This window comes from Phyllobates terribilis, unplaced genomic scaffold, assembly GCF_046119375.1.
Source record: "Phyllobates terribilis strain yellow unplaced genomic scaffold, ASM4611937v1 Scaffold_1__5_contigs__length_1240528914, whole genome shotgun sequence".
Taxonomy (NCBI): domain Eukaryota; kingdom Metazoa; phylum Chordata; class Amphibia; order Anura; family Dendrobatidae; genus Phyllobates; species Phyllobates terribilis.
Genome location: NW_027362761.1, coordinates 946,083,394 through 946,107,279, shown reverse-complemented (window position 1 = coordinate 946,107,279; position 23,886 = coordinate 946,083,394). Strand labels below are relative to the sequence as shown.

Here is a 23,886-nt window from a genome sequence, read left to right as displayed (position 1 = left end):
ATCTAATTTTTTCCTCGGTCCAAGGAAAAATAGAAATCGCAGCATGCATGATTTGCCTCTGAGAATTGGCTAACACTTGCCCATTCAGGTCTATGGGTCCATGGAAAAAATCCAAACACACTAAACTTTTTTTAGCCTGTCTTCAGCTGGCGCCACTCTAGTCCTTTTGTGACTGAAGCTTCTGACTGAGGTAACTGTCAAAAGTTCTCAGTGTAAAGTCTATGAGAGTCTCGTTCTGGCTCTCAGACTTAGGCTATGTGCCCACGTTGCATTTATGAAGCAGAAAATTTCTGCTGCATAAATGCAAGTCCTCTCCCGGAAAAACGCATGCGGAATTCCGCACGCGTTTATCGCGCATTTTTCGCGCGTTTATCACGCGTTTTCCACATGCGGAATTGCCTTGCGTTTTTTATGCATTGGACTAAGGCAATTCCGCTTGCGGAAACGCAAAATTAAATGACATGCTGCGGATTTTTGAACGCGGCATAAACGCTGCGGAAAAATCCGCAACATGTGCATAGAACTTGCGGAATCCCATTGGGGACCATGGGGTGCGGATATACATGCGTTTTTCAAGCGTTTACGCTGCGCAAATTCCGCAGCATATACGCTTGAAAAATTGCGTATATGCGTTTTTCAAGCGTTTATGCTGCGGAATTTCCGCAGCATAAACGCTTGTGAAACGCTAGGTAATCCGCACCCCATGGTCCCCAAGGGGATTCCGCATGTTCTATGCACATGCTGCGGATTTTTCCGCAGCGTTTATGCTACGTACAAAAATCCGCAGCATGTCATTTAATTTTGCGGAAGTGCAGCGGAACTCCCGCCATTGACTTGCATTGAGACGCATAGAAACCGCGACTGTACATTTTTACAAGCGGCTTCTATGCGTCTCTATGTGCGGATGGTACCCAGTTCTGGAGGAGAGGAGACTCTCCTCCAGACCTGGGTACCATTGTACCTGTAAAAAAAGAATAAAATAACAAATAAAGTTTGTATTCACCTGTCCGGCGTCTTCTCTCTGAATGCCAGCAGCGCTGAAGGACCTTCGGTGACGTCACAGTCATGTGACCGCAGGCCCTTCTCCGCTCTGTCTCGCGATATGCCGGCAGCCGGGAACCAGACAGGAACGAGCGCTGCAGCCACACCGGGGCATCGGGGGTGAGTATAGCTTTATTTGTTTTCATTTTTACGGTTCACACTGTATAAATCCATGCTGTTTGCATGGATTTATACAGTGTGACCTAGTTGTCAAGCACTTTCCAAGTGATGCTATGAAAGCGCTTGTCAATCTGCATGCGGAAACGCATGTGGATTCGCATGTATTCTGCAGGAAAAACGCATGCACAATCTGCATGCGTTTTTTTCTGCCAGGGAGATGCAGAAATGCTGCAGAAATTTTCTGCTTCATTTCTGCATCGTGGGCACATAGCCTTACAGTACAGACCAAAAGTTTGGACACACCTTTTTCTCATTTAAAGATTTTTCTGTATTTTCATGACTTTGAAAATTGTACATTCACACTGAAGGCATCAAAACTATGAATTAACACATGTGGAATTATATCCTTAACAAAAAAGTGTGAAACAACTGAAAATATGTCTTATATTCTAGGTTCTTCAAAGTAGCCACCTTTTGCTTTGATGACTGCTTTGCACACTCTTGGCATTCTCTTGATGAGCTTCAAGAGGTAGTCACCGGAAATGGTTTTCACTTCACAGGTGTGCCCTGTCAGGTTTAATAAGTGGGATTTCTTGCCTTATAAATGGGGTTGGGACCATCAGTTGTGTTGTGCAGAAGTCTGGTGGATACACAGCGGATAGTCCTACTGAATAGACTGTTAGCTGCTTTTTTCTTGCCATAATACAAATTCTACGTTAAGAAAAACGAGTGGCCATCATTACTTTAAGAAATGAAGGTCAGTCAGTGCGAAAAATTGTGTTAAGAGGAGACTTTGTGCAGCAGGCCTTCATGGTAAAATAGCTGCTAGGAAACCACTGCTAACAAGCAGAAGAGACTTGTTTGGGCTAAAGAACACAAGGAATGGACATTAGACCAGTGGAAATCTGTGCTTTGGTCTGATGAGTCCAAATTTGAGATCTTTGGTTCCAACCACCGTGTCTTTGTGCGACTCAGAAAAGGTGAACGGATGGACTCTACATGCCTGGTTCGCACCGTGAAGCATGGAGGAGGAGGTGTGATGGTGTGGGGGTGCTTTGCTGGTAACACTGTTGGGGATTTATTCAAAATTGAAGGCATACTGAACCAGCATGGCTACCACAGCATCTTGCAGAGGCATGCTATTTAAGTCACATGCTGTCCATTTCCTTGTGATCCTCCATGAGATGGTTCTACTCCTTTATTGGAGTCCAGCTGTGTTTAATTAAACTGATAGGACATGATTTGGAAAGGCACACACCAGTTTACATAAGACCTCACAGCTCACAGTGCATGTCAGACCAAATGAGAATCATGAGCTCAAAGGAACTGCCCAAGGAGCTCAGAGAAAGAATTGTGGCAAGGCACAGATCTGGCCAAGGTTACAAAAGAATTTCTGCATTACTCAAGGTTCCTAAGAGCACAGTGGCCTCCATAATCCTTAAATGGAAGAAGTTTGGGACCGCCAGAAGTCTTACTAGACCTGGTCATCCAGCCAAACTGGGCAATCGTGGGAGAAGAGCCTTGGTGAGAGAGGTAAAGAAGAACCCCAAGATCACTGAGGCTGAGCTCCAGAGATGCAGTAGGGAGATGGGAGAAAGTTCCACAAAGTCAACTATCACTGCAGCCCTCCACCAGTCGGTTCTTTATGGCAGAGTGGCCCGACGGAAGCCTCTCCTCAGTGCAAGACATATGAAAGCCCGCATAGAGTTTGCTCAAAAACACATGAAGGACTCACAGACAAGATTCTCTGGTCTGATGAGACGAAGATAGAACTTTCTGGTGATAATTCTAAGTGGCATGTGTGGAGAAAACCAGGCACTGCTCATCACCTGCCCAGTACAATCCCAACAGTGAAACATAGTGGTGGCAGCATCATGCTATGGCGGTGTTTTTCAGCTGCAGGGACATGACGACTGGTTGCAATTGAAGGAAACATGAATGCGGCTAAGTACAGAGACATCCTGGATGAAAACCTCTTCCAGAGTGCTCTGGACCTCAGACTTGGCCGAAGGTTCACCTTCCAACAAAACAATGACCCTAAGCACACAGCTAAAATAATAAAGCAGTGGCTTCAGAACAACTCTGTGACCATTCTTGACTGGCCCAGCCAGAGCCCTGACCTAAACCCAATTGAGCATCTCTGGAGAGACGTGAAAATGGCTGTCCACCAACATTCACCATCCAACCTGACGGAACTGGAGACTATCTGCAAGGAAGAATGGCAGAGGATCCTCATATCCAGGTGTGAAAAACTTGTTGCATCATTCCCAAGAAGACTCATGGCTGTACTAGCTCAAAAGGGTGCTTCTACTCAATACTGATCAAAGGGTCTAAATACTTATGACCATGTGATATTTCAGATTTTCTTTTTTAATAAAATTGCAAAAATTTCTACAATTTCTTTTTTTTTCAGTCAAGATGGGGTGCAGAGCGTACTTTAATGAGAAAAAAAATGAACATTTTAGAATTTACCAAAAGGCTGCAATGAAACAAAGTGAAAAAATTTGAAGACTTTCCGTACCCACTGTAAACCCTTCATTAGTGTTAGAATTGATAGATTTGCTAATTGATAGATTTTACTTCCTCCATTCTCCATCCACCTGTATTACTTGTCAGTGAATGGTGATATATTACCACACACAAGCATCGGCAGAAATACTGTGGACAGAATAGAATAAATCAATAATAATGACGAATTGCCACACACAAGCAATTCTATCAGTCTGCCCTCTTCCAACAGTTGTGAAGGGTATAAAAAGGTTTTGTGGATCATACCAAATATACACCTGATGAAAGCTGGATAGCTGAAACGCGTTGTGTTTTTATATGGTCTTTATTTATGCAATATATAATTTCTAATATCCTCCTCAACAGAGGCTCTTATTTTATAAATAAAATACTTTTACCAAACACCGATTTTTTGAACCCTGGTATAAGATTGGGAGCGCCCATATCTTGGTTTTTGTCTCTTCTAGTACTCCACAATGTACAATGTATTGTCCACGGCAACCATGTTGACAGCAAACCACCACCAAGGATTAATACTGAATATTCGCCCTTTTCAGAGTTGTGCCAGCTTGAACAACTTCACAAGGTGAGCAAAATCTCCTCTCGCCTTACTCTGGTTACACTCACTAATACTACGCTTAGATTGTGCTCCCTTATTTCCCCTATTTCTCTAGGTAACACATTATAGCAGGGAATTTGGGTTAGTTGCACCATTCTAGCGCTGAAAAAAAAAAAAAACCACGCTGGAGTGGTGCTTAAATCAGGTTTCAATGTAATGACCAACATAACCCAGAAAAACAAGAAAAGTATAAGAAAATGTCAGGCCCCACCACTACATTCACAAAACAATAATCTCAAATGTTTAATAGAATGTTTACATTGTCACAGTGAAGGCAACAAGCTTCTTGACTACCGATTGTTATATTCCATCTATTGCAGTTTTGCAATGTGGAACCAGTCTGTATCCATCTGCACTAGCTGAAATACAGATGGTGTGCTCTCTGGTGGCCACATTTATACTTGCCAACTAAAACCATGACAAGCAGAATCCCTCCTCAGCAATTTGAACATTCGTAAAACATAACACAAATTTATTCAACATTATCCTCAGCTAATAAGAAAAAAAGGAAACAAACAAAAACTCAGAAGCTTAGAAAAAAAAAAAGTTTACTATAGGTATAAAAGTATTCTGGTAGTGAAGAAAAAAATTGTCTATGTGGATATATAGTTCAAGCACAAGATACACAGTGACCAGCAGAATCTCTAAGAAATCTACTGTAAATGCAACAAAAAGGCTCTACACAGAGGAGTTAAGAGGAGCAGAACTGAAACAAATGGTTTTAAAATACTTCTTTTTCATTGAAAATTATGCTGCTGAGATGAACCCTTCATCTTGACTAATCTGTTTCTTTGCAGAGATTGGTTGCATTGGACTGCAAGTGTGAACTGGTAATGTCTCAAAGGTAAAATATTCCTCAGTCTAGGCCTCATTTTATGTATATATTTTATTCATGCTTTTTACACTATTTGCCAAAATATTTTGTAAAAATACAATCCAGGTAGGGAGGACTACAAAGTTTTACAACTATGAAAATATATTTGTAAAATTCGGTTCCTGTGAAAGCCCAATAGCAGTCCAGCTCTGAGCCCTCAATCATTGAGTACTGGTAACTATCTTTAGAAGCCTCCTTCTCCAGAAACATGGACTAAAACATACGTGATTGAAACTAATATTTCTAACACTGTAGCTAACAGTTCCAGGGAAATCTGTAACATATTATCAAAATGAATTTATGGTCATTGTTGTAGATGTTAGCGAACCAGATTGCATCGCCACAGATATTGTTCTAAAAAAAAATCTAGTCATCTACACGTCTAGATTTGGAACACAAACTAAGACAGCAGAACAAGGCCTTTAATAACAAGAGACTGAATTGACTTCTGAATCTCAAGAAATATTGAGGTTGGATTGTAAATTGTTGTGAAAAATATTAAAGCAATTTTTGATTTGCACTTTTCAACTTTTCAGTTATTAGGGGAGAAGGGACTATGCCACTCTCCAAAGACCTCAGGAGGCTGTCTATAGGCTAGATCTTTATTACTAGGTCAAGCACCAAATAGTGCAGAGGTCTGATCTCAGGGTCTAAACATTAAGCAAGCCCAATAACTTTTGATCTTTAAAGAAAAAGTAAGCAATGGCCTCTCGGTAATTAGAAGTGATGGAATAAGTCATCCGAATCTGCCAGATTTTAGCCGACCATCTGATGTGTATGGGAAGAACCTAACTCTCCCAACAGATGACGGAATTTTAAATGCCCGATCCTTTTGTTTCTAGGGAAGACAGGTACTGCCAGGCAGCTCTTGTAGTGGTCCTTCCGCCTCCCCCCTCTAAAAACAGTGCAGGGCAAGAGCTGTTGGACAAAAAACAATAAACTATCCCATATTTTGGAGGCAATAATTACAGTTCACCTAAAACACAGACAACTTTGTAAGAAAAATATTTTGAAATGCACACAATGGCTAGTAATCGTACAAGGAATTAGTAGTGTAATAATGTCAAAAAGTTAAATATTTAAACGCACTGCCAGCAATGGACAGCACTCAACCATTAAAGATTAGATTGAGCTTAAGAAAGCCCATTGGTTCTGAGAAAAAAAACAAACAGAAAATAAGACACTAAAACCTTTCTTCATAGCAGATCAAATGTTTTTCCCACTATTACAGGGACACTGATTTTAATTTAAGTTTAGCAGAAGGAAATAAAAATCCAGTGAAATTGCCTCCTTAGGTCGGAGATACAAAGGGGCTGTTTTTTACATTTGGTGGTAAGAGTAGCTTTGTGCCCAGATATTGTAGAACTCAGATCCATAGACGACAATGGGAAAATCTACTCTCCTACCTTTCTCAATAAAAAAAGTGAATTAATTCATGAGTGCATCACAATGGACAAGGTAGTGAACATAGCTATGGTACTGCTAAAAAATTTAATTAGTTTGGTAGAAGAGGACACAGTTGCTTGTCCAAGGTCATTCTGCTACTGTAGAAGAGGGGACACAGTTGCCTGAATATGGTTATTCCCTCACAGGAATAACTCCACACTACGAGAGTGCTGTGAAGGATGTTGGAACTATATAAATAAAATTATTAAGGCTGTGGCAGGGTTATCTCTTATGCTGCTGCTTCTAGCCTTCTCCTGCTCCAGAATACACAGGAACCCATCTTCTATTGCTACATATGTAACTACACGGAGTATGAAGTGAGGCAGCAGCACAGATGTCTATTGTGCTTACATGCTGCACACTCACAGCCTGACTCCTCACAATGGTATCACCCAATTAAGGAGCAAATAGTAAATCTAGACTGCTGCCTAGAGCAAGCTTGACTCCAGTCTCCCTTTTTTCAAATGACCAGTGCTTTCCATACTACTTCAAGGGGTTTTCCAGAAGATGAAAGGCCATTTTTAAACTAAAGACATAAAACATATTCAAATACTTTTGTGTTATTATTAAAGATTTCTTACAAGTACTTCTTTAAAGGTGGTCTCTGCTTTTAACTACATCATAACCATTAGAGTAGTTTGAGGTATGTGTCCATGAATGGAAATATAAAGGATATAAAGTTAGCACATTCAGAAAAAAATAAAACTCTTTGAAATGGGAATTTTACATAAACAGATCCTCTGATATTGATTTCAAATGTACTGGTTGTCCTAGAGCTCTTTCATTGCATGTACGCTATCCAGACCTCATCCACTCCTTCATAGGATTGAGCCCACCAAAACCAGAAGAAACGTCTTGGTGAGATTTCATTTCATTCAGATGAAACTGCAACAAGTACTGCAAAACAGCTTGGAGACCACTACTAACATGAAACGGACACATAACCCTTGGAAAACATACAATCCTTTTTTGAAGCCTGAATTCAGAATGCTAATGGACTAGAGAGATTACTGCTGGGCATGATAGGGAACATGTGACGTCCGATAACACTATTAACCTGCAGATATGGGGTTAATTTGCAGGTTAATTGTGTTAGAAAGGACGCTGTACTGAAAGCGCGGTTCCCAGAAAAAAATGAACTGTATTCCTGCCGGGAGCCGCCGGTTTTTTAGTTTTAGAGGCGTGCCGGCACCATACAGACACCATTCACAGCACTGAGAGTGACGGCTGTAAGCACGCCCTGGCACCTTGACTGACAGCGGACTCTACAGTGATACACAGCAGATCCGGCTGTGAAATAAAGTCCCAGGGTGTACTTACAGCTATTGATCACTGTGTACTGAGGAGTGACTGAAACCACCCTAGCATGCCTGTATGACTGAAAGCCGGCGGCTACCAGGAGGAATAAAGTTCATTTTCTCCCAGGTCCCGCATTTTCAGTACAGCGGCAGGCACCTTTCCAACACTATTAACCTGCAGATAATAGCATTATTGGGTGTGAGAGGTTCCCCATCTGACATGAAGGATCAGACTCAATTGGAAAAAATCTGATGGGTTGATAAACTTCTATATAATGTTACTAGGGAAAAATGAACAGTTCTCTGCAGTAAACTGTGCCCCATACACATGAAAGACGTCCCTATTAGCACTCCAAAAATAATGTTCATTTATAGCATCAGACCACGAGAGAGATGAAGTGCAGGTTAACTCGGGAGTGGTGGGCAAACCCATTCCGGTGATAATGACTTTGCCAAATTTTCATACAAACATACAGAGAATCTGATTGTCAATCAGCCTTAGTAAAACAAGTATACACATTGATGAAAACAACACAAAGGACATTTTCATTAAATAATTCAAGATAATTCAAGATAGCCAGTGCCTCGGATACATAATCATAATTTATGTAAGTGCTGTTAAAGAGTCAATATGACATCAGGGTCACTGAGGAGATGCTTGATCTGATCATGGAACTTTTCTCTGTACTGGTTGAAATGCATAATACTCTCAGGTTCTTCTTTAAACCAGAACTTGTCAAATTCATACAGAAGATAGCCTGAAACCAAAATTAGAAAGCATTAATGTCAGATACACTTTAAGTGCTATAAGATAAAATATTGCAAAAAAAAAAAAAAAAATGACCAGTACCTCCTGGAAGTGTGCATAGATGCATGCTGCAATGATTGCACTATATGCAAACCAAAGAATATAGCAGCACCTCGTATGTGCCACGACATATGCAGACTGCACTACTGCCATATGGAATAAACTCATAAAATGAAGGTACTGAGGCCCGATTTATCAATTGTTTTGTGTTTTTTGTTTTACAGTCACTTATCTTTTTTTATTTTTCATCTTGTGGTATTCACTGAAGTTTAATGTCCCAAAACCATGAAAAGGGTGCACACAGTTCATGAATTTTGTGCAAAGTCAAAATATTTTTTTTGTTTTTTTTCGGTCTTTATTCATTTTTCAGACTTTTAGAACAAAAAAGTGCATCTTTTTTAAAAAATGTTGCAGAAAATGTATGGCATAGCTAAAAAGACTCCAGGGTGGGTCTGAAGTACATATGCGCCACATTTTGCAACCTTTTTGAAAAGTCTCAAATGATGACTAAGGTGAAGACATCTGGAAAACCTAAATCATGACCACAGAAAAAAAAAAAGAGGAAAATCGAGACAATCAATTTGGTGCATGGAAAAAATAAAAAAAGAGCGCAAAACACCTAAAATGTGACAAAAAGCAGGCGCAAATGCAATAATGAATTGGACCCTTAGTGTAAATTGGTCAATTTATGTTTGCTCACCAACCTCAACAAGACTCTAAACCTTTATGAAACATGCGTCTCCCGGGCTAAAAACCTACATCTTTGAAGGGCAGATGGAAATCGAGAAGTAATTAAAAACATCCTTAGGCTGATGGAGGTGGAATAAGAAAAGAAAATATTGTCTAACCCCTTTCTGACTAATCCGGTTTTCCTTTCTGTACTTTCATCCCCCCCTACTTCCAAAACTTCTACAACTTTCTCTTTCTATATACATAGCCATATGAGGGCTTGTTATTCATAGGATGGCTTGTAGTTTTTAAAGACACCATTCACATTATCATAAGATGTTCTGTAAAGTGGGGAAAAAAAAGCGGAGTGAAATGATGAAAATTAACGCCATTGTTTTTTTGTGTTTTGTTTCTACGATATTCATTGTGCAGTAAAAATGACCTGCCAATTTGTAACTCTGGTAACTCTCCAACTCAGTGTGAATACGGCAATACTAAATTTATATAGATTTCTATATATTTTACTGCTTTCGAAAACTTCAAAAGTTTGTGACCACACAAAAAAATGTTTTTTTTTCCCACCAATTTCTAAAACCCATAACATTTTGATGTGTATGAGAGCTTGTTTATGGCAGGCTAGTTGTCTATTTTATTACAACTATTTTGGGGTGCATTTGACTTTTGTTTTCTTCAGTGATTGAAAAACAAAACTCGCGTTTTGATTCTTTTTCTTCACGGCATTTAAATAATGGGTTAAATAATTTTACATTTTGAAAGATGGCGGTACCAAATATGCTTTTTTATTTAGGAAAAAAGTGGCAATTTAAACTTAGTGGGGATTTTTTCCACATTCTTTTAGGTGGATGATGGGCGAGGATTCCCTTACACTCACCTACATCGAATCAATTAGGCTGTGTGCCCATAATACATTTTTACACAGTTTTTGATGCAGCAAAAATGCAGCGTCTTACAGTTCCAGCAAAGTGGCTGGGATTTATAGAAATTTCATGTCACGGTGATTTTTTTTTTTCTCTTTTTTACACGCACCATAAACTGACCTGCGGTACGTGTTTCAAATCTGTAAAATATCAATTTCTCTTGCAGGTACGCTGAGATTTCCCCATAGACTTGCATTAGATACGGAAAATCCGCAGACATTTCAGTGGTTAAACAGCATCAATCGGTGCTAACTCCAGAATCTGCTCCATTCACCCCCAATGCCCAAAATATGTTTATTTAGGTTATATACTCTCAAAGAAATTAAAATACACCCATCTATTTTAAGTGGCTTTTTAGAAAAAGCCGTCATGTGTAGATAAGGAGCAGAACTATGTGTGGCTACTGGAACAAAGAGGAGGGAGCAACACTGTAAACATGTCATTCATGCATGGGTGCAGGACATCCAAGGGTCCAATATATATGTATACTTGGATTTATGCTGTGTCAATGTGTGCCAATCCTGCCTAATCTATGAGGTGGCAATCACGGGGTTACTTTCCTTTAATGGCTTTCTTTATACATAGCTCCTGCTAATTTATTAGTCAAGGGACCAGATGGCTATGAGCACAGGGGAACAACTCTCACAGGAGCATTCTGGTTCCCTGGGCAAATACAGAACTGAAAGGTGGAGGGTTATCTAAAATCTGCCCAAAAGTGAACATTCTGAGGAGGATGGGGGCATTACCAGGAGGGGCAGGGTGAGCTAAAACATTAGAGGTTATATATAGCAAGAGAAGCAAATAATTAAACTTGTTTAAATTTCTTGCTATTTTATTTATGCCCTTTTAAGTCACCTGACATGAGCGACATATGAAAAGCACTAATTTATTGCCCTATGTTGAGTTTCTGGGTTTATATATCATCCGGCTAAATTAATATCGTTTATAGTTAGCAATTAATAGGTCAGACGTCGCTGAGCGGGGGCGTCATTTGCATGATTAATACGGTGCCAACCTCCGCAGGTCAGTAGGGCTGGACTATCTAGGGAAAGATACAGGTTATATTCTTGGGCATAATTTGGTAATAATTTTTCCTGTGGAAATACGCATTTACTTTATGTATTCATCTAAGATATATCGAAGTGTCTAGTTATCGTTAGTTTGGTATATATTGTTTTTAGAATAAAGGTTACATTTTAGAGGGTTATTTTATGAAAGCTGAGCTAAAACATCTCCAGAAATGTTGAAAACCATCAGGGGCATAACAATTGCAAGGAGTTCGCAAGGAGTGGGAGTGTGACCGGGCCCAGAAGGTGCTGGGGGACCCACACAGAACGTAAACTAGACTCGATAAATAAGGGTCGCAAAACTTACATCAATCATAAACTAAAAAAAGACCCACGTACAGCATACAACATTTTATTTAAACTTTAGTAAAAAGGAGGGGCTTCACAGAAAAATTAGGGTCACAGAGAAGGGGAAATACTGGGCCTTGCCCTACCATGGTCTCCTTCCAGCAGAGGTTGGAACCCTAATATTGCGATGTGGCGCCCCTGCTCCTCGTCGACTTTCCCTCCCTGGCCCTATTATGCCCTAAATATATACTAAGTAATATTAGGGTGCCAACCTCCGCTGGAAGGCAGGGATAATATAGGAGACCACGGTAGGGCAAGGCCCAATATTTCCCCTTCTCTGTGACCCTAATTCTTCAGTGAGGAGCCACACAGAACCAGTAGGCTACCTGAGTGAGGAAAGAGCGCGACTACTTCCGCAGTCACAAGAGAAGCAGGCAGCATGCCTCCGTCGTGCACCGCAGCCTCTGTGCTCGTCTATACTTCTGTTACTGAGCATCACTAAGCTAATCAATTCATGGTGCTGGGCTGTGGGGGAGGGGCAGGAGGGCATGTTCTCCACAGGCTGGCCTTCTTTGCAATGTTTAGGGCTGTACTGGCAGCCGCACAGATGGACAAACTAATCACTGACCCCAGGCAGCTTCCGTCCCTGCTGCTCGGGGGCAGATGTTTCTCTGTTCAGCCTATCAGCGCTGAGCAGGCAGGCAGCTGAGCGCTGATTGGCTGGCGGCATCTCTCTCACCCTTGGCTCTGCTCCAAGCTTGTGTGACCTGAATGCTGAGGTGGGGCACACAGGTACAGCACAGGCTGCAGGAGGGTACACATGGAGGGAGGAAGTCTGTGTGTATATTTAGCTGACAACTGCAGGGTTGTTACTCTTTGCAGGCTACTATTTATTTATTTATTTTACTCACTTATATAGCGCCATTAATTCCACAGCGCTTTACAGTCATTATCAGCACTGTCCCCATTGGGGCTCACAATCTACATTCCCTATCAGTATGTCTTTGTAGTGTGGGAGGAAACCGGAGAACCTGGGGAGAACCGAGGAAACCCACGCAAACACGGGGAGAACATACAAACTCCTTGCAGATGTTGTCCTTGGTGGGATTTGAACCCAGGACCCCAGCGCCACAAGGCTGCCATGCTAACCACTGAGCCATTGTGCTGCTTGTGACACGTATAGGGAGGAGGCTGCCTGTAACCACTATGAGGGATTATATTGGCTGCTGTGACTTTGGGAAAGGAAAGTGAACCTAGTGACTACGGATATTATGGTTAGGGGGCTGCTGGGCCCAACTGAGAGTAACTGTGTATAATTGTGTGTGTATATACATAAAATCATACATTTGTTTGTATAAAATGTGTGTATATAATATCATACTTGTATATGTACATACAGTATATTAAACCCTTTCTGTGTATGTGCTAAAAATGATTTGAGAAAGAGATAATGACAGGGGGTAGGGGTGCCACAGAATGACGAGTGGGAAAGGGGGAAGGAAACTCTGCTGTGGAATGATGACAGGTTGAGTGTGGAGAGGGGTGGGCAATGGGGAACCTATTTAAAATCAAAATAATTGTAATCTAGTTACTCTGCTGGCACCTAAGCATTGAGTGACAAGGGGGTGTGGTTACTGTATACATGTATATTTTTTATAGAAGAAATTGACATTGTATACTTGGGAAGAGAGGAGGAGATCCTAAACCTTTCACTCACTGTAGCACAATCTTAGATGCAGCCCCAGCATACAGCAGTATGAAACGTCTAAAAAATACTTACAAAATGCTTAAAAAGACGTCCAAGCTTATCTGTGGTGTTTTATTCACTTCTATTGTAAATTATGAAACAGCTTCATAGCAGAAAAAGCCAGAAAAAGTGCAGTCGTCATATCCCCTTTGCAGAAAAGCACCCCCAAAGTATAATATTTCTCCCACCATGCTTCACGGTTAGGACGATGTTTTTAGGGTTGTACTCATCCTTCTTCTTCCCCCAAACACGGCGAGTTGATTTAATGCCAAAGAACTCAATTTTTGTCTCATTTGACCATAGCACCTTCTCCCAATAACTCACAGAATTATCCAGGTGTTCATTGGCAACCTTCAGACGGGCCTGCACATGTGCCTTCTTGAGCAGGGGGACCTTGCGGGCACTGCAGGATTTTAAACCTTTAAGGCGTAATGTGTTACCAATGGTTTTCTTGGCTGTGGTCCCAGCTGCCTTGAGATCATTAACAAGTTCCCCCTGTGTAGTTTTAGCCTGATCTATCACCTTCCTCATGATCAAAGATACCGCAGAGGGTGAGATTTTGCATGGTGCCCCAGATCGATGTCTATTGACAGTCATTTTGAATTTCTTTCATTTTCTTACTATTGCACCAACAGTTGTCTCCTTCTCACCCAGCGTCTTACTTATGGTTTTGTAGCCCATTACATTTTGTGCAGGTCTATGATCTTGTCCCTGACATCCTTAGAAAGCTCTTTGGTCTTGCCCATGTTGTAGAGGTTAGAGTCTGACTGATTAATTGAGTCTGAGGACAAGAGTCTTTTATACAAGTAACTATGTAAGACAGCTGTCTTTAATGCAAGTAACGAGTTGATTAGGAGCGTCTAACTGGTCTGTAAGAGCCAGAACTCATAATGATTTGTAGGGGATCAAATACTTATTTCTCACTTCAAAATGCAAATAAATTTATCTAATTTATACAATGTGATTTTTTTTTTTGGATATTCTCTCTCTCAATGTTAAAATTAACCTACCCTTAAAATTAGAGACTGTTCATGTCTTTGTCAGTGGGTAAACTTACAAAAACAGCAAGGGATCAAATACTTATTTCCTTCACTGTATACCGTATTTTTCGGACTATAAGACGCACTTTTTTCCCCCAAAATTTTTTGGGGAAAAGGGGGTGCGTCTTATGGTTCGAATGTAGTCCACATATAGTTTTTATAGAGCTTACTGTGTGGTGTAAGGTGGAGGCAGCAGTGGCAGCGTGGTCGCACTGAAGGGAGCATGGTCGCAAGGCAGGAAGATCGCAAGAAGGTTCACATAACAAAATCAGCGGCGCCGCCATTAATTCACTATGGCCGTGTTAGACTGGAGAAAGTGGGCAGTCTCCGGTCCAGAACACGTGCTGCACTGCAGTGACGTTACAAAAGAGGCAGGGCCGGGGCAACACAGAACAGCACAGCGCGCAGTCTCCCCGGCCCTGCCTCTTTGTAACGTCACTGCAACACGTGTTCTGGACCGGAGGCCGCCCACTAACTCCTGTCTAACATGGCCATAATGAATTCATGACAGCGCTGTTGATTCCTGTTCCGTGATCCATCTCCCTGCAGTGCGACCCCACCGCTCCCTGCCTAGCGCGGTCCAGACAAGAAACAGTGAGGCAAGCATTATACTGTAGATTAAGTTTAAGTGCACACAGCAAAACACTACCGCTGTGGTGAACTATAACTCCCAGCATGCCATAGGAGCTGCATGACATGCTAGGAGTTACAGTTCTCTTCAGGAAAACCACAAATATGGGGTTATATGTATATATACAGGGTGGTCCAAAAGTAAGTGGACAGAAAATAATAAGATTTATTTTGATTTATATATAAAATTATATTTACTAACACAAGCATAACATTGACAATTACATTTTATTCTGAACAATAATACAAAAGCCTTTAAATTTTATCAACGCAGGTGCTCAAACTGTTTTCCATTCCAATTTGCACAGCTTTGAAGTCTGCCTCTTACGCTTCGACAAACTTATTTTGCACAAGTCTCTTTGGGTATTAATTTCTGGAAATGCATCTCTTATGTAATTTTTCAAATCACTGACACTTTTTGGTTTTCGACTATAAACTTTCTGAGAAATGAAAAGTGGAATCTGATTGGTTGCAAAGGGCAACTGAGACAGTTTCACTTTACACCATGTTTGGTAAATCTCCCCCTTCATAACCTTATTACACTTTCTGTCCACCTAGTTTTGGACCACCCTGTATATGTATATGTATATATATATATATATATATATATATATATATATATACACAGTACAGACCAAAAGTTTGGACACACCTCATTTAAAGATTTTTCTGTATTTTCATGACTATGAAAATTGTACATTCACACTGAAGGCATCAAAACTATGAATTAACACATGTGGAATTATATACTTAACAAAAAAGTGTGAAAGAACTGAAAATATGTCTTATATTCTAGGTTCTTCAAAGTAGCCACCTTTTGCTTTGATGACTGCTTTGCACACTCTTGGCATTCTCTTGATGCGCTTCAAGAGGTAGTCACCGGAAATGGTCTTCCAACAATCTTGAAGGAGTTCCCAGAGATGCTTAGGACTTGTTGGCCCTTTTGCCTTCACTCTGCGGTCCAGCTCACCCCAAACCATCTCGATTGGGTTCAGGTCTGGTGACTATGGAGGCCAGGTCATCTGGCGTAGCACCCCATCACTCTCCTTCTTGGTCAAATAGCCCTTACACAGCCTGGAGGTGTGTTTGGGGTCATTGTCCTGTTGTAGAGTCCATCCGTTCACCTTTTCTGCGTCGCACAAAGACACGGTGGTTGGAACCAAAGATCTCAAATTTGGACTCATCAGACCAAAGCACAGATTTCCACTGGTTTAATGTCCATTCCTTGTGTTCTTTAGCCCAAATAAGTCTCTTCTGCTTGTTGCCTGTCCTTAGTAGTGGTTTCCTAGCAGCTATTTTACCATGAAGGCCAGCTGCACAAAGTCTCCTCTTAACAGTTGTTGTAAGAGATGTGTCTGCTGCTAGAACTCTGTGTGGCATTGACCTGGTCTCTAATCTGAGCTGCTGTTAACCTGCGATTTCTGAGGCTGGTGACTCGGATAAACTTATCCTCAGAAGTAGAGGTGACTCTTGGTCTTCCTTTCCTGGGGTGGTCCTCATGTGAGCCAGTTTCTTTGTAGCGCTTGATGGTTTTTGCAACTGCACTTGGGGACACTTTCAAAGTTTTCCCAATTTTTCGCACTGACTGACCTTCATTTCTTAAAGTAATGATGGCCACTCATTTTTCTTTACTTAGCTGCTTTTTTCTTGCCATAATACAAATTCTAACAGTCTATTCAGTAGGACTATCAGCTGTGTATCCACCAGACTTCTGCACAACACAACTAATGGTCCCAACCCCATTTATAAGGCAAGAAATCCCACTTATTAAACCTGACAGGGCACACCTGTGAAGTGAAAATTATTTCCGGTGACTACCTCTTGAAGCTCATCAAGAGAATGCCAAGAGTGTGCAAAGCAGTCATCAAAGCAAAAGGTGGCTACTTTGAAGAACCTAGAATATAAGACATATTTTCAGTTGTTTCACTCTTTTTTGTTAAGTATATAATTCCACATGTGTTAATTCATAGTTTTGATGCCTTCAGTGTGAATGTACAATTTTCATAGTCCTGAAAATACAGAAAAATCTTTAAATGAGAAGGTGTGTCCAAACTTTTGGTCTGTACTGTATATATATATATGCAAATAAGTATAGATGCATATACACACAGTATACGAATATATTGCATACAATGCTAAGTAATAAATAATATTAAACACAAAAAAACAACTTACAAAAAAACCGATGAAAGCATTTAATCTCCGGGAACCCAGGAACCATATTATAAAAGTGAGACTTCAGAGCGCCACTCTTGAGTAAACTGTATGCCATTTCTGTCAGATTGATGCCAACAATAGCATAGGAATACCTGTAAAACACAGCCTCATTAATTATCACATATGCATCTAATTGCTGAAAAAATAAGAACTATCAGATGCCAGCAGACCCTATGGATAACACCAAGGAGTTAGTTCAGAAGATGCATCTAGTCACAATGAAGGAAAATATGTACTGCGGAAAAAAAAAATATGATTTACCCCACATCATGTTTAATCATAATATAGCAAAATCATAAATTAATATTTTGTAATCCTTTATAACCAAATTAAGGAGTCCTCTCGGACTGTAACATTCATGACTTACTCAAGGATAGATCATCAATGTTTAATGACCACAGCCTTCAGGACTTGTTTAGACAGGCAAGAGCCATGCTGTATTCCAAGCATTACCAGTACAGAGAAGCAGCTTTGCCAGTATAAACGACCCAATGCCTCTTCAATACACAGATTGACAGAAATCTCAAAAGTTTCACACTCACCGATCAAATATTGAAGGCCTATCCTAAACCATCAATGTTGAGGTCCTAATGAAACCACTTGAAGCTGAGCAGCGACACAACATACTTGTCAGCTGATCAAATGATCAGCATTTCTCTGGCTACTCCATTGACACATATATTATTTCTTTGTAAGGACAGAAATTAACCATGGTTTGTGGTTCATTTTTACTACAGGTGTCAACATATACCAGTATCTGAAAAGAGGTTACTTTTTAATAGACTTACCCAATTTTTGGATGATTGGAATGAGACAGTAATAAACGAGATTCCTCTGTGTAATTTCTACTAAAATACCTACAAGAAAATAAAATTCGAAAAAAAAACAAGGAGGTTATTACATATTAAAAGTACAAGGGTCTATGTGTATTTAGGGTTCAACGTTGTTCAAAAACTTTTATCTGAACAAGGCTCCGCTATAAAAGTTTACATACCCTGGCAGAATTTTTCCTTTCTTGGCCTTGTTTCAGAGAATATGAATGATAACAAAAAATCTTTTTCTCTACTCATGGTTATTGGTTGGGTGAAGCCATTTATTGTCAAACTACTGTGTTTTCTCTTTTTAAATCTTAATGACAACCAAAAACATCCAAATGACCCTGATTAAAAGTTCACATACCCCAGCTCTTAATACCGTGTATTGCCTCCTCTAACAACAATGACAGCTTGAAGTCTTTTGTGGTAGTTGTGGATGAGGTTCTTTAATTTCTCAGATGGTAAAGCTGCCCATTCTTCTTGGCAAAAAGACTCCAGTTCCTGTAAATTTCTGGGCTGTCTAGCATGAACTGCGCACTTGAGATCTCCCCAGAATGGCTCAATGATATTGAGGTCAGGAGACTGAGATGGCCACTCCAGAACTTTCACTTTGTTCTGCTGTAGCCAATGACCGGTCGACTTGGCCTTGTGTTTTGGATCGTTGCCATGTTGGAACGTCCAAGTACGTCCCATGCGCAGCTTCCAGGCTGATGAGTGCAAATTTGCCTCCAGTATTTGCTGATAATGTGCAGCATTCATCTTTCCTTCAACTTTTACCAAGTTTCCTGTGCCTTTGTAGCTCACACATCCCCAAAACATGGCCGATCCACCTCCGTGCTCCAGGGACTTCAGCAATAATTTATATTCCCTGGAAAACTCCTTTAAATTCCTATTTAGGCCTATGGAGGAACATGCTATACATGCACTTTTACAAAGTGCCAAAGAAGTGATGCAACCAAAATGTTGAGTGTACATTGTATAGAGATGCCCCCAAAAGGACACAAATAAAAAAGCTATGTGAATCCAACCAGAAAAGATTTTTCTTCACTTTCAAAAGGTCATTGTAACCAAGTCTACCACTGGACCAGCAAACAATATACATGAATGGGTGAAGACAAAGAATACAATAATATCTACTATTGCAAATGGGAATGGTGCGCACAACGCTTGATTTATTTTCAAACTTGTCAAAACACCAGCAGGGAGTCCAAAACTACATTTCCAATAGTGACTTGCACCCGCACTAATATTTAGCACCTGACCAGTACAGTCCATGTAGAGTCAAGCACATGGGCTTGGGCACGCAGTACGTGTACATCACTGCCAGGATCCCCATTCTCTAAGTGCCTACGCATAGTGTAAATGCTGGGCATGCTTACTGATCAGAATCACGTGCTTAATGTATTTGCTGTGAAAGGAGAAGAGAAAATCTCTTCGCATGAACCACATGGTCACATTAAAAGTCAATTAAAAATAGCGTCCGCCCAGAAGACGACATCTTCTACTAACTTCTTCGGAATGTAGATTTGAAAGGATTTCTAATTAAAGCCGGCCTTGTTTTTAGGCTACAGTTACACAGTGATTTTGGTCACATGGCATGACGAGCACAATGTTGCATTGTGACACCAGATCCAAACACTTCACAGTTGTAAAAAATCCAAACCTACTGGATTTTTGATTGCAGTTGGACACAACTTTGCCACTAAACTTCAGTATAAAGTCATACACAGAACGACTGAAACTAGTTTTCTGCATATTTGTTGATTTTTATTCTGTGCTCACTGCAACAATATAATTGTTTTCCTATATAATTAGAGGTAGACTTTAAATTGCCCATCATCACCCTAAATATTACACATCAAAATCAGAAAAATTATGAACCTACAATAAATTGGAAAGTCCCAGAAAGCCCATGCCACGGAAATCTGTCTTGGGATCATCACCTTGAAAGCCAATATCACCCCACTGCTTAGTGATTCTCGACTTCAGCTTCTCGTGTGGCATTAGCAAGTCCCAAAGCTGAAAACAAAGTTACATTGGTAATTAAAGGGTCCTTTGTTTCTATAAAACATGCAATTCTACTTCAGCCTCTATTTAGTGTTCACTAGTAACTGCTTTTGGTTTCAATTAATTGAGAATATTTCCAATGCTATACAATGATGACCAATAGTGACTACTGGTGACAAGCAGTACTGTACAATCTAACAATTTAGGTTCCATCATTTTGTTTATATTTCAGTAATGTTCAGCTGGTGGGGCCTTCATTAGATCACTGTAATAATAACACTGGTATACAGTGATTTCAGTGCCAACGATGTCTTAACAGTTTTATACTAAGTTTATGGTGATTAAGAATATGACTTTAGTTTTTCCAGATTGGCTCTAGTTTCTGAGATATTGAATAATTACAGTAGAATTCTGGCTTCAAAAAGTTGCTTTTATAGCATTGTAATCCTACAAATTGAAATACAAAATAATTATATGGGATATTTCATTACCTAAGATGCTGTTAAAAAGTCAAAAGACCAAAAGCTATTGCATTTGTTCTCACACACAAGTCGCATTGAGGGAATGTATTATTTTCATGGCTGAATTAGCTCAAAAACTAGAGCCAATTCAGGAAAAGCAATTGGATTTTTGAGTTCAGCACCCTCAAAATACCCTAAATCCATTAAAAAAACTTTGGCACCTGAAAAAATTTTTTTTGTAGACCTGTGTAACCAATGATCTGCTATTCCAAAAGAATTTAAAAGTTTTTTTTATTATCAGTTTGAAGCAATTCACACATGAATCCTCTTAAAGAGGGTCTTTCACTGGACACAGTTCGCCTCTCCGTTGCAGAGATATGACAGATATCAGCAATGTTTTTGGCCCCTAATGAGTTAATTTTTGTCAAGTCCAAGTAGGTGTTATCAGATAGTTTTCACTGGGGGCGTGTACTTCTTCCTCCTGTATCATGCTGCCTACTTTTGATTGGTCAGCAACACATATTGGAAAAAAAAAAAGAACATGCCTTCAGTGAAAACTGTCAGATAATGCCCACTTGTAGAGAGGTGAATTAAAAAAAAACACACAAAAAAAAATGTTTTATTCTGCTCTGCAGCCACTATTACATTGTGTTCAACGTGAAAACTTTGGTGAAAGGTAGAGTGTTCGCAAACTATTCTGAAAAGTATATCTGTATATATATCAGCAGATATGGGGATCACTGAGTCACTAATGTGCTGAAGTTTTGAAGCAACTATGCTGGTTTTGATCAAGAAATGGACTATGAGAAGTTACTCACTTCCAGCAGCTGTTGCTCATGCTGAGGATTGTCTGAGTCATATGGCTGTTTCCTTACACTCTCCACATCAAAGTATAGCTTCTTATAACCAGAGATCTGTAATAAGCATATCCTAAGGTTTATCTGAATCCTGAAAGAAAAGGCGAACATTTTTAACTAAAGCCAAAGATTTTTTTCACGGTACCTAATATAGTAGAGACAATGTCATTCTAATTGTCATACAAGTATTTGCGGTCTGTACAGGCTACGAACCTTTTATCTTTTTCCACATTAATTTTCTTTTCTTCTACAATGTCCGCCACATATCTGTCAACTTCATTTTCAACAATATTAACAGCACATCTCAGTATCTGTTAAAATTGAAAGGTCAGTACATGTAAAGCATTCATTATATTTAGGATATTGTTTTTATGGCATTCACTCTGCGGTAAAATGTTAAAAGGGGTTGTCTTGCTTTAGGACAGCTTATTAATATCAGATATACCCAACACCCCCACAAAGATGAAGCAAGTCCAGCTAAACCCACTCCATAGACTCTCCAACACCTGGCACTGTCAATATGGCAGATGGAGCCCTGTACAGTATTTCATGAGTAAGGCAACAAGATGTTACTATTATACAGCCCTGTTTTCAAATGTGAGGATTGAAAAAAGGGCAATAATTAAGTCTGAGGACTGGCATAGATCTAGTATCACCTGTCGGCTCACTTGAAGAATACAATGCTGAAGTGGCTTCTAAATATTGTTGAATAACATGATTTCCCAGCTCCCTTATTTCGTATGAGAACCTTTGGTGTCAATTTCGCTTCATCCTCAATTTTGGCACCAGCTCTTTAGGAACTACTCATTCACGTTATACTATAAGAGAGAATAAGTAGTCACTAGAACCCATTTATTCCATAAATCCAGCTAATGATCTACACATGATATTTCCAGCGACTCCACTACAGAAATACACACAGCATTTATGTCCAGATGGTAACAGGCCACAACTTATCTCACGGCAGAAACAAAGGATCTTGCATGTTGAAATCCAAAATGTCCAGTCTCTCTAACCCCCCAAACATCTCGGTGGCCAGTAGACAGGCCCCACATATATAAATGACTTATCTCATCATTATATTCTCACATTGGACAATTACATATCATCCCCATGCTGGGTCCCCCAGGAATTAGCTGTAATCTGTGGGATATCCTGGCAGTCTTCAATTTCCCTGTAGTGCCACCCCACGCAAAACTAGTACACTATTAAATAGGTTTTTCGGTCTTGTGATATTGATAACCTATATCATCAATGTCAGATTGGCAAAGACTGACACCAGACACCCCCATCAATCTGATATGGATGAGCTATCCTAAGGATAGATCATCAGTATCACAAGGCTGGACAACCCCTTTAATTATTACACAGTGTTCATTTAATTTGATGGGTTTTCTATGTAACGCAGGACAGGACAATTCCTCTTCAGCAAGAGACTCTCTTCGTAGCCGCCCCCTAACACTGTGACCACAGTATGAGGATCCTGAACAGAGAACCCCCTCTAATATCTCACAACTCACTGAAGAGGTTTTCATTACTGAAAAATGGATATATTATGGGATTTCTATTTCTGACAATGCTTACAGAGGGATATTGCTCTTACCTTATTCTTTGAGTGTTCCAATGAATATTCTAAAATAGAAAGAGAAAGCGGTTTAGCTGCGTAATCATATTATACTTGGCAGAACTGAACGAGTCGCTATACGAAAAGAACTTTACTCATTTTTGTCCTAGTTACTAAACGTCAGCATAATCCATTTCACGTGGATGAGTTACTAACATATCGGTGGTGAGGAGTTGCCTTGGTCTTTTATACATACAAGGCAGCCCCTTAATGGATGCAAGTTTCACTCGCTTGCTATAATTGCTAGTGCTTCTTGTTAAACAGTCTATGCCATTCCCAGTTTGCATGTGGCTCAAACTGGCCCGCCGGCGAATTCCCCAGTGAGCCCCGGGTCCTTGGTAAGACCCTGAGCTGGGCCATACAGATCCCGGTCACAGATGGTGTGACCGTGACCAAAGCAGAGGGGGTCCGCTGGTCTGAGATGGGGTGGAAGAAGCAGCTGGGAGTGAGAACAGGTCAGCAGAATCGTGTTTTGTTTCTATTTAAAAAAAAATAAATAAAAATTATACCAGAGAAGGGGACATTATACTTTGCAAATGTCTCATACTGTATAATGTCCCCTTTTTTGGCCTCTAAGTAGTATAAGGTAGGGGAGACAATACATAGCATGGGGCGGCAACACTATATAGGGGACATTATACTGTATGAGGGTCAGAAGCTTTATGCGAAATGACAGTCAAGGGCGTTTCTTATAGCTGAGGCCTTATTGATACCACTGTGTATGTCCTTTAGTATACATGACACCCTCCTGTTTTTTTACTAATATTGTCTTAAAGCATTGATTACCTTGTTTTTTTTTATTTATTAATTTA

The 23,886-nt window shown here is 40.1% G+C and overlaps 1 protein-coding gene across 3 annotated transcripts in view; it reads right to left on the bottom strand.

The window, feature by feature from the left end:
• Positions 1 to 3,975: 3,975 nt before the first annotated feature.
• The window catches only part of ELMOD2 (ELMO domain containing 2), a 35,897-nt gene continuing 15,986 nt past the window's right edge, over positions 3,976 to 23,886 (bottom strand). For all 3 annotated transcript variants that reach the window (XM_073642080.1, XM_073642062.1, XM_073642071.1), the window contains exons 3-9: positions 23,054 to 23,082; positions 21,664 to 21,761; positions 21,412 to 21,541; positions 20,011 to 20,144; positions 18,099 to 18,167; positions 17,269 to 17,402; positions 3,976 to 8,664 (exon numbers count right to left, since the gene is read on the bottom strand). In XM_073642080.1, coding sequence (XP_073498181.1) covers positions 8,525 to 8,664; positions 17,269 to 17,402; positions 18,099 to 18,167; positions 20,011 to 20,144; positions 21,412 to 21,541; positions 21,664 to 21,761; positions 23,054 to 23,082 — 734 coding nt within the window. In that variant the 3' untranslated portion in view covers positions 3,976 to 8,524. The remainder of the gene's footprint in view (positions 8,665 to 17,268; positions 17,403 to 18,098; positions 18,168 to 20,010; positions 20,145 to 21,411; positions 21,542 to 21,663; positions 21,762 to 23,053; positions 23,083 to 23,886) is intronic.